The sequence below is a fragment of the Pseudorca crassidens genome, chromosome 3 (genome assembly GCF_039906515.1).
Source record: "Pseudorca crassidens isolate mPseCra1 chromosome 3, mPseCra1.hap1, whole genome shotgun sequence".
Taxonomy (NCBI): Eukaryota; Metazoa; Chordata; class Mammalia; order Artiodactyla; family Delphinidae; genus Pseudorca; species Pseudorca crassidens.
This window is the reverse complement of record NC_090298.1, coordinates 59425617-59441056: the sequence shown is the minus strand read 5'-3', so window position 1 is coordinate 59441056 and position 15440 is coordinate 59425617. Positions and strand designations below refer to the sequence as shown.

Below are 15440 nucleotides of genomic sequence, written 5' to 3'. Positions count from 1 at the left end.
AAAAAAATTCCAATTAAGATGCTGACACCCACCCTGTAAGTTTTGTAATACAGCATGACAGTTGAGATACTGGTACACATGTTAATAAGAATGAGGGAAAGGAAACTGATGAAGAAAAACACAATCTGTTCTCACTCATATGCACATAAATTAGGAATGAACCAGAGTAAGCAGATACGGATAGAACACAATAGTCACGCTAACTCATGAGCAGACTGTAGGCAGGACATCCTGTTCAAACATCAGAAAGAAAATAAGCCTCCTCAGGAGCATCAAGCTTACCTTAAAAAACCAAACCAAACAAAAAGCCCCCAAAACCTTTCTTCTTTCTCTGAAGTTCATTTCTGTGTGAAAACTTTCCTAGGCCTTAACACATATGAGAATACAGCAGTTGCTCATCTCTTTAATAAACAGTAATAAAGTAGAAAGAGCACTGTGACACTTGAGTCAGTAAATCTTGGACTCTTGATCCTAGCTTTACCATTTCCTAGATGTTTTACTTTGGGACATACTTAATTAACCCTCCTGGAGCTTACATTTTCTCATCTGAAAAATGGAGAAAATTCCACCTATCTTACAAGGTTGTAGGGAATAAATAAATAAGACCAGTACCTGTAAACCATGCAACAGTGTGCCCAGAACTTAGGTACTCAGTAGCTATAACTTCCTTCCTTCCTTTAATAAAAAAGCTCCTTTTCTTAAGAAAGATACCAGCTTGAGTTTGTTTTATTTTCTCACCTCTGCATTCCCAAGTATCTGCAGACATTCTTCATTAGGCCGCGGCTCCATGGGAAGTTCAATTTCAGGTTCCTGTGTCTCTAGTTCCAGTGAAGTATTGAGTAAGGAGGAGTTACCAACCACAAATGTAGCTCTGTTTGAGGTGTCAGTTTCTGCCACTAAGGGTTTTATAACCTCAACTGTTCAAGAGATCAAAAGAAATCTCACAACACTGAACTTTTAAAAATGACTCGACTTCTTGACAAATCAACAGTGGAAGAATGGAAAATGAAGAGAATAAGAAATCACCTTTTCTTTCTCTGTTTATCCTGGCCTCCTCCTCCACTGCATGGAATTTCTGGTCATTTCTGACCAGTATAGGGTCACGTCTACAACAATCGTCTGCGACTTTCTTTTGGGTCACTACAGGAGATGTGATAGGGTTTTTTAACGAGAGTGTAGACTCTGTCTCTGCTTGTTCAAAGAAGATATACTTGACAGCCAGAAGGAGAGCTAAACTTAGGGTAATAACTTGTTCAATATCCATGCTGATCATTCTGAATAAAAGAAAGCAAATTAAAATGTTATTACTCAAATACAAAAGGCACACCTAAATTCTCAGTAGCATAGAGTGCTATGATTCATAGACAACAAAGTAGGGCTCAGGGAACTTACTTAGAGAGATAAAACTGCCATAGGGAAACACTTGGTTCAATTCTCTTCGACACATTTTCATCCAATCCTAAAGAAACCTTAGAATTGTCTGCTGGAGAAGGATCGGCTATCCAGCGACTGTGAGCGTGAACAAGAACTAAGCCTAGAGACTGAAATAAAAATGTAAAAATCATGTATCCTCTGCATATCAATGGAACCTAAACTCATCCTGTGCAACTGGATAATTAAACACTACCATCCTCCCATGGCCTCCCTTACCATGAAAAGAAAGACCCAGGCTTGCTATGTGACTGACTAAAGCAATGGCCCCATTGAACGGCTGAAAACATTCCCAAAAAAAGAACAGATTTTCAAAGAGAGATAAAGTGGAAGAACTTGAAAAATCTATTTAGGGCAGAGAGAAAACCAGGGGCCTCAAAGAAATGAGAAAAAACGATAGAAAAAGAAAAAAAAAAGGGAAGAGGAACATCAGTGAAAGAGCCAAAAATTGCACAAAGACAACAAGAAGGAAAAAAAATTGAAAAGCAGAATATGATACTGGAACTAAAAATAATGAAAGAAGAATAAAACTGTATAATTACCATAATCATCTTAACCCTCTGAGTAACAGGATTTGGTTTATTTTCTTCTTCTTCTAAAACTCGGGCAAAATGGCTGAGCTGCCAAATTGGACGACCCTCGCGGCTTTCCCGAGAAAGCTACAAAGTAAGTGAGCACTACGTTAGAAGGTGCTAATATTCTTTAGGTGAACTAATATGAAAAATATTACTCTTCTACTAATATAAGTAAGAACTGCTCTTACCTCTAAAACCAAGGACACACACGCTGGGAAGAAAGTCATGAACACGAAGTAGTTGGCGAGAACTGACATGCAGCCAAAGCAGCACATAATTTCAAGTTGACGCACCCCTGGTTAGAGAAAAATTAAATGCATCAGCTAGTAAAGCAGTATGTGTATTTCTGATGCTGCATACATCACAAGGACTCTTCCTATAGGTAGACAAATACGTGGAAGTATTAGTATATTAAGCTCTTTGTCATCTACTGGAAAAAGAATTAGAAACTCAGAGGTGCTGTGAAGCCTGAGCACACAGAGGATAACTTCCTCGAGGGCAGCAACCTTGGCTTCTCCCATGTCCCCAACGTCACAATGCCAGGCACGGTAGCGTTTAATATCCGTCTGATCATCCCCTTTGATCAAATGGTGTACTCTGTTTTGAGACAGGATATCAAGGACAGTCAACTCTAATGGAGCAAACTCCTCCCACCCCATTATACTACTGATCCAATCCCACTCATCACCACAAAAGCAATTCACCTGTGGACCAAGGACTTTTTGTAAAAAACACACTGCCAGTTATACCATTCCTGATATAGTATCATAATAAGTATTTTATGTGTACTACTCAGCTCTGTTTCAATATAACCTCTGTGGTGTCTACTGATGTTCTTACAATTTTGGTTCATTTCATTGATCTGTTTGAAAAATTATATAATGCAAAAGGGCAACCCAAGATCCAAAGTTAACAAATGTTCCATTACAAAATGCTTGCAGTATCACTTGGTAATCTTCTCAAATAGAAGGGAACAGAGCTGGGGAAAGATTAGATTACCAAATCCTACTCCCTCTCTTTACAAATAAACTTGAATATAAAATATAAAACGTATTTCTGATGTTATTCACATTAAATATAAAAATGTTTTGAAATACATATAAAAATTGATTCCCTTCTCCCATAAAGACTGCTAACTAGAGTAATACAAAAAAAACCTCAATGTTGTATTTTATTTTCTGAATCGTAATAGATCATTTGACTAAATAATAGAAAAAAAGCATACATTGTATTTTCTAAAAATTCTATAGCTATTACCCTCAAATGCAGAAATTCAAGAGAATACAAAATTACAATGACAAAAGCATTATGAACAACCTATATTTAAAAAGTAGCCAAATGTAATCTTTTCAAACTTGAGACTATCAAACCCATATTGACCATTGCTTTTTACCACCTGGCTACCTACTCTTTCCCTTTGGACAACAGTAACTACTGTCGTCATAGGTTCTTCAGGCATTCTTCCTTACTCTGTCCCAGTGGCGCAGCCTGTTTGTGCCACTTTTTTACTACAAGGAGGAAGCACCAATCTACAAGTTCCAAGAAGTAAAGACTTTTTAAAATTTTTTTACTGGCTTTCCAAAGGTTTACTTTCCTAGTTAGTATGTGTTAAATCTGTCCTTTTATTCTACCCTAAGCCAAATCCCTAATTTTACCATTTCTGTATGGCTGTAAATGCCTCCTAGCTGGGTTTTCCAATATCAAATCTAATCACTTCCTTTGTCCACTGCTCTGACTTATGACCAAACTCATCACCCTACTTTCCACATCAGTCTCCACTGCTTTCCACATCAGTTTCAAAGCCCACTACCAGTTCCTAGCTAATCCTCTCATCTTCTTACATACTGTTCGGCTTGTATAAAATCACATAGGTATATTTTCACCTGATCAAAAACATTTTTTCTTGACTGTGGTGGCAGTTACATGACTACATCTTTGTCAATACTCAAAACTATACCCAAAAAATAAATTTTAAGAAATGTACATTTAAAAAAATAATTTTAAAAAATCTTTGCTAAATAAACTTTGAATGACAGGTAAAATAACTGAATAAATAATAAATTTACCCTCAGAAAGTTAGCAGAAACATTATATATATTTAACATACTATCTAGTGAACAGACCTCAACTAATAATAGCAACTAACTACTCTCTTAAAAGTTAGATAATACACTTCTGAAAGAATGAAACCCCTTATTGAGGGCACTAAGGCACCAGGAAATACACTAGAATAGTAGTTAACTAAGTGTGACCCTCATGAGAAAGCCAGAAAATCTAGTCTTAGTTGATTAGGAAACCTTGACAACAGCATGATATATTCATTCTGGCAAATTTCCATATGAGGCCATAATTTTTGTCCTATATAATGGAGTCCTGTGTTTGATATTTAATATCTAATGCTCTACTATCCAATTAAGGATGAAGAAACATGTGTTGAGGTCAGTGCTGGCTAAGTGCTAAGATGTACTGCATACTGTCTGATTAAATCTTCCTAACCACTCAGTTAGGTGGACCCAACTTAGATCTGTCCACCTCCTGACTTTTGCACTGTCTCCTACATGACAATTAAAATACAAGGAACCAAGTCATTAATTTAGTCCAGACAACAGCGGAGGCTGGAAGATGCTTTCTAAATGAGCCTAGAATACAATCTTGGTTAAAAACCAAACAAAAAGCAAATAAAAACACCTTAAAGTCATCAAAAAAGTAGAGCACAGGAAAAGATGATGAGATAGTAAGAGTGAAAATAAATCAGGGGACTTCCCTGGTGGTGCAGCGGTTGAGAATCCACCTGCCAACGCAGGGGACATGGGTTCAAGCCCTGGTCCGGGAAGATCCCACACGCTGCAGAGCAACTAAGACCGTGCGCCACAACTACGGAGCCTGTGCTCTAGAGCCCGCGAGCCACAACTACTGAGTCCACATGCCACAACTACTGAAGCCCGCGTGCCTAGAGCCCTGCTCCGCAACAAGAGAAACCACTGCAATTAGAAGCCCGCGCACTGCAACAAAGAGTAGCCCCCGCTCAATGCAACTAGAGAAAGCCCGCCCACAGCAACAAAGACCTAATGCCGCCAAATATTTAAAATAATTAATTAATTAATGTAAAAAAAAAAAAAGAAATCGGTAACCTACTAAGTTTTTGCTAAAGCAGACAGACATAAGGTCAGATCAGATATACCCACATATTCATACAATTAAAAAATTTTAAGAGTAATGTCAGACTTTTAAAAGTCAGAATTTAAGAGTAATTGATACAATTTAATATATTCCTTTTTCTCTTCTACAAACTCATTTTAAAATATATTAAAAACTGTTTACAAACCTGACATGGTACCAACTCCAATCACAAGACATTCTACAAGAGCATCAAGGGTGAATGTGGGACCTAAAATTGCCATCCCACGAGCAATGTTTTCCCTTACTTCATCCTAAAACACAGACCAAACATATCATGAGGGTAAGGTACAAAGTAACTTTTAAAAATGTTAGCACATCCAAGGGCTTCTACTAAACCTAATTTACTATATTAAGAATAAAATACACAATATGCTAAGACTAACAGGCATTCCAGATACAAAGGATAATACAGAGGACTAAAGAAAGAAGAATATGTACACTGCCCTGCTTTCCCCGTCCACTGAACGAGATATTTCTTAGGAAGAGTCCTTTGAAGTGGTGCATTAATCCTGCCATTTAAATCCCACATAAATCCTACATTTTATACTTTGGCTACCACTGACAGAAGTTCTTAGTTGCAAATTTTCTGAGATCATATTAGTATTATGAAACCTAAATATCCTTGTCAAAATGCTCAAATGATCATAAATATTCATCAAATACATAATCAGGGCAGAAGTACACAATATTTTATACTGTTACTCAGCGTTATTAAAAATGTTACGTTCTTTAAAGTGACTGATGAACACCAAGATAAAACTTTAGATGGGAAATAATGCTAGTGTTAATTCACGGGGTTTAGAAATCAATCTACCCTGAGATTCTTCCATTAGATCCTGTCTGTTCTCTGGTATGTTTCACTAGGTAGATACTCCAATTTATCCAAAAGACATAATACCTTACGTTCTGAAAACTTCAAAAAGGAAAATAGGGAAGATTCCAAATTCTAGAAGCTGTGGAATTACAACTGAGTTGTCAGATAAATGGGACAGTTCCTAGGGCTCCTAGGAAGACCAGTCTTAGGACTTGACAAAATTGCAGGCAATTCCTGAATCTTGAACTGTGAAGAAACTCTATTAATCTTTCCTATTAATGTAAACAATCTGAAAAAAAGGATACTACTAACATTCATGTCTTATAAATAATACCTGTGAGTTGGAACTGAGGGCAAACTTTGCTAGTGCACTTGCTCTGGAAAGGTCAATCAGCAGTAGGAAGAAGGGCAAAGCTTCACTGGGGGAAGAAAAAAAGAAAACAAGATGATCAGGTATTATTTAACAAAAGAAAAAATATTACCGAAAAGTCCCTTCCTAAAACAAAACTCCCTCCCCACCCCTCGTCCCATGCCTTGTATGAGCTCTCGCATGTGTTACCTCTTTGCAGAACAAAAGGTATAACCTATATCCCTTTGACATCCTCAAAGCTAAATATATTAGTCACTCAAAATATTTAAGAATATTTTTAATGTTAAAAATGTAAATATATTTATACAGGAACACCTTCTGATAATTCTATAGCAAAATATCATCCTTAGTTAAAAAAAAAATGTGTCCTTGTGAATCACCATGGGGGAAAAAGAGGAATACAGGTGTCCCCCACTTTTCGAAAGTTTGCTTTACGCCACTTCCCTTTTATGAAAGACCTACATAGTAACCACTTTTGATAACCAAAAGAAATCCAAACAAGGTTTTCACTTTGACAAAAAAAGGTGAAAAGAGAAAATAGCATTCAGTGTTTGTTTTGCAGGGAACCGTTACAGAGGCAGTGGGTACCTGGAGCAGACAGAGAGAACGGCACTGCCTGGGAACTACACTTAGCATCTCAGCACCGAGCTGCCATAGCTTTGAACTGTGTCTGTAAACACGGTGCTTTACCTTGATTTATTGTGTGCATCCCTTCAAAGATGTGTCCCAAGGCAACTGCTTCGTCACTTACAAAAGGTTTCATAGGAAAGGTGTACTTTCAGATAGCAGGGGAAACCTGTATACTGTATGCAATTCTTTTTTCATTAATTACTGTCTATAGAAGAATAAACTGAACAACCTTTCTAGAGACCAAATTGGCGATAACAGCACTTAAAAGCCCTAAAAACCTACACAGCCACTGTTTCACTACTAGGAATGTATCCTAAGAAAATGACTATGAATACAAACAAAAACTTAGCTACAAAGACATTTATCACAGTGTTGTTATTAATGGGGGAAATTAAATAACCTAACAATCCAACCTAGAGGATAGGGGAATACTAGACAGCTATTACAAATAATTTAGTCTAGCATTAAGGACATGCAAAGATGTTGATAAACTATTATAAAGCATAAAAGTTATAAAGCAGTATATACAGTATGATCTCAGAAGTTTTCTTTAAGTATAAAAAAGTGGGACAGGATATATACTAAAACATTAACAGGTATTAAAATTAGCTAAATGATTACATGAAAAATTTTCCCATATTTTCTATAAACTTTTGATAATTTACATACTATAATGCTTTATATCATAGAGAAGAACAGTTCTTAACAATATATTTTAAAAGAAAGTATATTTATGCTTAAATACTTACTTCAAGCCTGTCAATTCTTTATCTAAGAAATGAATGACAACTGTACTGAATACAAAACTTGAGAAAATTGTGAAGAGTCCAGCAATACCTAAAATGACAAAATTCAGCAAACTGAAAAAACTTCAGCCTTTTTTACACACACAATAACAAACAGTCCCATACGATATTCTGAGAGAAATAATACTATTTTCTCCAGATTATTAAAGTCTCAAATAGCAGAACGTCTAACTTGAATAAAAAGAAATAAAAGTATTGAATACATGCAGCACACACATTTCCACACACATGATTTAAACAAACAGGTAAATTTCCACAGTAAATCAAAAATTTGATAGCACACAAAAAGGTTAATATATAAAATTATTACCCAAAATATATTTTGATCCAAGTTGGCGTAAATTCTGGAACTGGAAGTAAATATACAGGATTGCTATGCATCGTGTTATTGTCAGAATTATGATGTCACTGCTCAAGACATCCTATTGGGAGAGATAGAAAAGAAAAATCCAAATCAAAAATAAGAATTTTTATTTTGCATGCATCATTAGTTTACATACCATCATGATAGTATAAATTTAGGCACAAGTCAAATAAAATATTACAATGCAAATCAAAAATTTACTCCTAATTTTTAAACAATCTAATGTTTAAGCCGATCATTTTTCACTGTTAGTCACTTATGAAAGCTATATTTCTCAAGTAAAGTCAATTACACTCATTTGTATACCAAAAGCAAAAGAGAAGTATTTCCAGTGCATTTCCATACTATATAAGTAAATGGAAGTTATGAATACTGAAATAAAAATTCTACCCATAAGTTTTTTTGATTATGTGGTCTCTAAAAGGAGACACTCTTTAGAAATTCAAAATGTATTTAGTCAATAATCAGATTAATCTCACAAACCTCTTCAAACTTTGGACATTCATAATTCCAACCACAGATCTTATCGTTACCAGTAAACATGTTCATGGACATCATACAGATGGTCAGTGTCACTGTCCCCACTATGACTTCCCAGGGATGGGAAGCCACAAAGAGGCCATGCATTCGGAAGAGTCTTGACAACATTGTAGCTGAAGAATCCTTGGATCCTGGAAGGAATATCAAGTATGAACACTTAGTATACAGCTCACTGTATTCTTAGGAAAACATTTTAAGGAAAAGTGCATTGTAAACCCTGATTTGTATGCAGCGTCTTGTATATTAAGAATAAAACTATTTGACAGTATTCCTTATAATTCTGGAAAATAATTACAAAATTAAAATAAGAGGACTGTTATTACTTCTTTACTCACAACACTTAAATCCTCTATTATTCACTAACAAACAACTTAAAAGCAGCTTTTTCTTACCAGTTGTATGAATTAGAGCATTTAAGATCAAACCAAATAACACCTCAGCCCGATTATTATCTGAGGCAAGGAGGAGAGCAATAAAGCACAAAACAAAAGTGAGAAACAACCATTCACATTTATTTTGATTACCCTGACACAAAATGCATATAAGCACCCTCTTCATTCTATACATTCTAGTTATGCAAAAGATAAATACCAAACAATCTACTTGTTCAGTGTCCTCCTGTAAATCATTATCTTAGTTTATAAAGCTCTTCAAGGCCAGGAGTCCATTAGACTTTTCCATTCCATAAAACACATGGCATAATATGTCACTAGCAAAATGTTTAATAAACTTCCCAATGTTGCTGTCACCAGAGGTCTTTTCCCAAACTTTAACAGCATTTAATAAAAATGCTGGAACAGTACTTGAATAAGAGGATGGCTGGCCAAAGTAGACATCTACAGCATTGAAAAATTCCCAACAGAATATGGGTTATTTTGACCTAATGACTACCATGGCAAAACTTTTCCATGTTTGCCGGCTAAATAACAGTAATAATAATTTTGATATTCTGGTTTAAAAAAAAATCTAGTATAGTTATTAATCTCTAATATAGGAACTTGCAAGCCTTCTTACACTAAAATTAATGCTTATGATAAAGCATATTAACTACCCATAAAAATCAATTAAGATTTAATTTTAAGGCCACTGATTGACAGACTATCAAGAATTCAAATGAATCTCACATTTATGGTAATAATTAAGAAAGTGATTCATTTATTGAAGAAAGAAAATAAAAAGGAACCAAATTAAGGAAAATAAAGCATTAATCTATTTAAAGTGTTAGGGAAAAGAAAATAAGAGATGGCTTTTACAAACCAAAGCAATTACTAAGCATCACCTCTCACTGCATCACTCAATGTTCTCTATTCTCTACATTTCAGCCACACCAGGCCACCAAATAGATACCTGGTTTCCAAACCACAGGTCACAACCCTTCACTGGATCGATGAGATCATGAAATCAAGTTTATGAGTCAGAACAAATATTTTAAAATAAAAGGAAAAAGAGAAAAAAGCTGTGGGTAAGGCATGTGGTATGGGTAGATATTATTTTTTGAAACATTACGTTTCATGAAATTATACATATGAGTGTTTGTACTGGCTTCCGACATAACATGTATTTCTTATTGTGGGTCTCAATTTTAAAAGGCGGGCGGGTCACTGGAATGTATAAATGTGGCATGCATCTGCCTGTGTTTATTCAGGCTTTTTCAACCTTCCTCCCTGAGGCCTATTGCTCATTTCATCCTCCAGCACATTGCATTCATACATAGCAGTTGCTCAACAAATACCTGCTAATTAAAAATAAATTCTTAAGCTACAGTAGCATGCATTTTATTGACACATCTCGAAACAGACCTAAAGATGACTTTTTTAAAGATATGGATATAACTCCCCCACTTCAAGCCCCCCAGTTCTCTGCATTCAGAGAACATATTAAGGGAGGATGGGGTTGGGAAGAGAGGCTATACATTACCTATACTATCCTGGAAAATGAACAATAACAAACATACTTTCTATTAAATTAGCAGGGACTTGGACTTAAAGTATTGGAGAATATTAATCATATCTTAGATTTGAACTCTACTTCATTTCAACTAAAAGCCTCATAAGAGCCTAGATTTTCATGACAGCCTTCTATCACATAACTTCCTTATATTTAAAAACAAAAAAACAAAACTCTATAAACTAGTCTAAAGGATCAACTAGCATCAGTGTTGCGGAAGATGAATTAACTAAAAACACATTTTGAAACTAGGTCAAAGTTTCTAACACTCTCTCCCCGCAAGCCCTCTCAATTTAGAATATTCCCTTAACAAGAAAATGTATTCTTCACTATTAAAAAGTTAATTCAGTTGAATTAAAATCTGAGCTGCTATCAAGAAGGCACCCCAATTTGATCACAAATAGATTTAGCATTATTAATCTATAATTATATATTAGGGACATTATGTTTTCCCTCAAAAGCTTCATGGTAGCATTGTCAATACTGGAACATTTCTTTCCTAGGTGTAAAGTCATCTTTGCAACATTCCGGAAAAGATTTACACGTGATACCGTGACATGATCTCATAAACCATCTCCAAACACAGAGAACCTCACCTATTTGGAAATACAAAATGAGTAACCAAATGTACAAAGGTGTGTCAAAAGTAACTATAATTGCACATTTCCCACTAGCACCCTCTCGATTTCCCTGTGTTTTTGCAAATCATTTAAATGCCATGGAATCCAATCTTCCAACTTCATCAGCAGTTGCAAGTGGCACTAGCAGGCAATAGACAGCTCATGCCAATTCAAAGTACAGTATTTAGGCCATGCTGCAATAAAAATAAATTTTAGTTTAAAAAATCAAGTTAGGCAATGTATGCCTTGCTTATTCAGACTGAAGTATGCTGCAAACATTTCACAGATTATTCAAAAGAATGGATAATTTAAATTAAATTGAATCCCCAAACTCTAATTCAATATGCTACAAAAACCACCTACTATGGCCAATTGCAGAAAAAGATGCTTTGGCATCCTACTCTGATTCTTTCCTCCCACTCAGCACTCTTCCTGTGCTACACATTCCAGTATTTGATTATACACTATCTTACATTGTTCTCATATTAATTGCTGTGTACGTTTTGTCTCTTTGAAGGCAAGAACCATGTAGGGGACTTCCCTGGTGGCGCAGTGGTTAAGAATCCGCCTGCCAATGCAGGGGACACAGGTTCGAGCCCTGGTCCAGGAGGATCCCACATGCCACGGAGCAACTAAGCCCGTGCGCCAGAACTACTGAATTCAGCCCGTGAGCCACAACTACTGAAGCCCGTGCACCTAGAGCCTATGCTCTGCAACAAGAGAAACCACCGCAATGAGAAGCCCACGTACCACAACGAAGAGCAGCCCTCGCTCAACCGCAAGTAGAGAAAGCCCATGCGTAGCAACAAAGACCCAATGCAGCCAAAAATAAATAAACAAACAACAAATAAATAAACCATGTCTTGTACGGAGTCATTTTTATTCCAACAGGATCGAGAATTCTGCTGCTCAACCCAGTATCCTATGGAAAAAAAAAAATTCTCACACTGGAATCAGGAAACCTGGATTCTACACCCAATTCTATGACATGGTGTGCCTCTGTGTAAGTCACATATCTTTTTATTCACTTATGAAGCTAGAGCTCCAAAGTTCCTTAACAAAGGCAAGTATTAAGTGAACCATATGAAACTGCTATTTTTTTGTATGGGAAAAACGGTCAAATGTCAAATATCAGCAATTTCATATGGTCAACCTAAATAGATAGTGATATAGATGTGTTAATCTATCCATGGGCTAGAAACTGGATCATACAAGAATAAAAAGAGCACATGCACATGCGTGCGCACACACTTCATCTTGAAATGCTTATGCCACACACACAACCGTTTTCACATGTTAATGATGTAATCTTTGCACATTTTTTAAGCCTTCATATTACTAACTCCCATTGTCTTTACTGCCAAGTTTATCACAAGTTGGAAAGACACTACCACCAAGCAGGCCCTCACAATCCAGTCTGTCACACTCTGGGCCTTTCTAGATTACCTCTAAATCAAAAAATGTCTTTCATTGCACGGAGAAAAAAAATAATTCACAAGCAAACATAAAAAATACATTCTCTACATTGCGTGACGCTAAAATTTTACACGATTACTTAGTACGGCCTGGAAACAGATGTTTCCCATGACTTTTCAGGACCAAGTCTAAGAAGGCTTGTCCTCAAAGACCTGAAAAATTTCAAACGACCATTTAAGATGAAGTACATCAACCTCCTCCTACTGCAAAAACTGACTGTTCTATTTGTGAGTCTCCAAGGTACGTTCTTCCTTATCAAAATACCAAAACCAAATATTCCGAAAAACCTACATGGTTTGGACTAAAGGACATCAGCAATCAGCACCAAGGAGACTACGCCCCCTGACCAAAAAAAAAGGAGAAGAAGAAAGAAGGAGAGGAAGGAGACGGAGAGGAAGAATCGTTGAAGTCTTCGGGCAAGTCTCTACCTTGGGCTCTGCATCCTCTCAATCCCGTTTCTCCTGGAAATAACCAGACGCATCTATGCAGATCCACGGTTCTTTCACGGCTCTGAGTTAGTCAGCAGCATTTAAGGTGCTGACGAACAGCAGCGCCAGGGCGTGAGCCCAGTGATAACTGCAAGCCTGGGCGTGAACGCCCACACCTGACAGACGTTCTCGCGTTCCCTCCCCAACCTGCGGGCCTGGCTGCCCCACAGCCCACCAGCATTCCTCGAATTAAGGGGACTCCGAGATCACCCTGCCTGGCACCCTTTCCGCCCCGACGATCGTGACTGCTTGGCCAGCACCGCCGACTTCGGACAGGGCCAGCGAACGCGGCGCCGCCCCGCCGGTCCACCGATGGAAACGGGAGCCCAGAAGAGGCCGGCCCGCCACCCCGCCCCTCTGGCCCAGCTTGGCCCGCGGGCTCCCCGGCATAGATGCGGGCCGCCACTCGGCCGGCCGCACGTCAAGGACGTCTCCTCGCAGTCCCCGCGGGACCCGGGCGCCACCCCGGGCAAAGCCGCCAGCGCAGCTCCCCCCGGGTCGGCAGGAGGTGCCGGCTGCCCCTTTCCAGGGCCGGACGGAACTCGAGAACCGCCACCTGCACGACCCTAACCCGCTCCCACCCACCGCCGCCCTCCTCACCTCCCTATCTCACCAGAGGCCACAGTCCCCGGGATCTGGCGCTCCGCGCGTCTCCAGTCAACGAAGACGCGGAGCGGAAGAAACCTTTGCTTCTACGCACACTCGGAGCCGGACGAGCCTGTGACCAATAAGGAAGGATCGTCCGATCGTCTAGCCAATCATCTGGGGGTTGCTCGGCCTGACGGCGCTACGTCACGAACGGTCGCCTTAACAACCGCCCACAGCTCTCACCCGTGCTGAGAATGGGCACCGCACCATCTCTCACCATGGCTCAGCCAACCAATAGCCAGTCGAATCCCAGCACTAGGGCCTGCCTATTGGTCACAGAGCCGTGGGGGCGCACGCATGGAAGCTGCCTAGGCGAAGACGATAGGGGATCTGCCGGGTGGAGTGTCCTACAGCCCAGGACCTGAGCTGGGGTCATTGTGGCTGTGAGAGTACAATGGCCAGGAGTAGTAGGGAGCAGAATTGGGGCGTGAAGATAAACGCAGGGTCAGGTCAAGGATAGAATGCACAATTACTTGGTGGAAAGAGGTGGAGGTGGCCCTGAAAACCAGGATGTACAAAAGGGAAGGTGGCAGCAAGGAGCAATCCAAACCTCAAGCTGACCCATTTCCGAAACCCAAACCGACACTTTCCTGTGATTTACCCATTCCTGTAAATAGTGTAAATGGCTCCAGTCATGGGGTTTCTCTCTCCCTCCTCCTCTTCCCCCATCTCCCTCCTTCTCTTCCCCCCTTCTCTCCCTCTCTCCCTACAGCACAAGGCACTAGGCACAGACTGTCGATTCGCTCTGAAATGTGCCTGCTTTTTTGTCGTGTCTGCTTTCCCTCTGACCCCTCCCTGCTGCAGACCTTTATTATCTCTTGCCTGAAATAATGCAATAGCCTCTCCTAACTGGTCTCTCCACGCTTAGGTGCTTCCACCTTCCAATCCTATTATTCCGTTGGCCTACCCCCAAATTACCAAGAGTTTGCTCATTGTCTGTTGAATTAAAGAAATTGGCAACCCCAATATGGCCCTACCTCACATTTCTTGTTTATCTCTCACTATTTCCTGTGTCAACCCTCCATTTCAGCCAAAAGAGTAACTGACCTTTTTTCAGTCACACTCAGTACCTTTTTGCTCCCTGTTTATGTTCTCTGTTTAATCTGGACATGCCTGCACATTTCAACTGTTGAAATCCTAACTCTCCTTCAAGGACTATTTCATATGTCACCTCGTTTCCTGATGCCCTCAAATACAGTCATCTCTCCCTACTCTGAACACCCATAACATGTCCATATTCTGTGACCTGTGTTATTATTATGTGGAACTTTCTTAAGAACAGGAATTGCAATCCCCTCAACGTTTAAAGACCTATATTTTGAAACGCAGTCCCTGATACCCACTATACACTCAGGAGGAGTTTTAATAAACTATTATCTTGATAAATTCTCATAATTCTTATGAAACAGATATTTCCATTTACAAGAAAAAATGAAAAAATGAGTTTGTTAAACAACTTGCTTTAGATCACATAGATAATAATTTGGAAAACTGAGATTTGAACACATATCTAAAACTTATACTGGTTCTACTATCCTCCACTGCTTCAGT

At 38.6% G+C, this 15440-nt stretch overlaps 1 protein-coding gene across 3 annotated transcripts in view; it reads right to left on the bottom strand.

Annotated features, from left to right (window-relative positions):
• The window catches only part of HMGCR (3-hydroxy-3-methylglutaryl-CoA reductase), a 53114-nt gene that overhangs the window by 6823 nt on the left and 30851 nt on the right, over positions 1-15440 (bottom strand). Inside the window, exons 1-11 of one of the 3 annotated variants that reach the window (XM_067731025.1) lie at positions 13855-14007; positions 8654-8841; positions 8117-8228; positions 7750-7837; positions 6335-6419; positions 5332-5437; positions 2195-2301; positions 1974-2090; positions 1393-1541; positions 1027-1274; positions 739-917 (exon numbers count right to left, since the gene is read on the bottom strand). In XM_067731025.1, coding sequence (XP_067587126.1) covers positions 739-917; positions 1027-1274; positions 1393-1541; positions 1974-2090; positions 2195-2301; positions 5332-5437; positions 6335-6419; positions 7750-7837; positions 8117-8228; positions 8654-8818 — 1356 coding nt within the window. In that variant the 5' untranslated portion in view covers positions 8819-8841; positions 13855-14007. Of the gene's footprint in view, positions 1-738; positions 918-1026; positions 1275-1392; positions 1542-1973; positions 2091-2194; positions 2302-5331; positions 5438-6334; positions 6420-7749; positions 7838-8116; positions 8229-8653; positions 8842-13841; positions 14008-15440 lie in introns of those variants that run through there. The other 2 variants (XM_067731026.1, XM_067731027.1) reach the window with 2 other exon arrangements.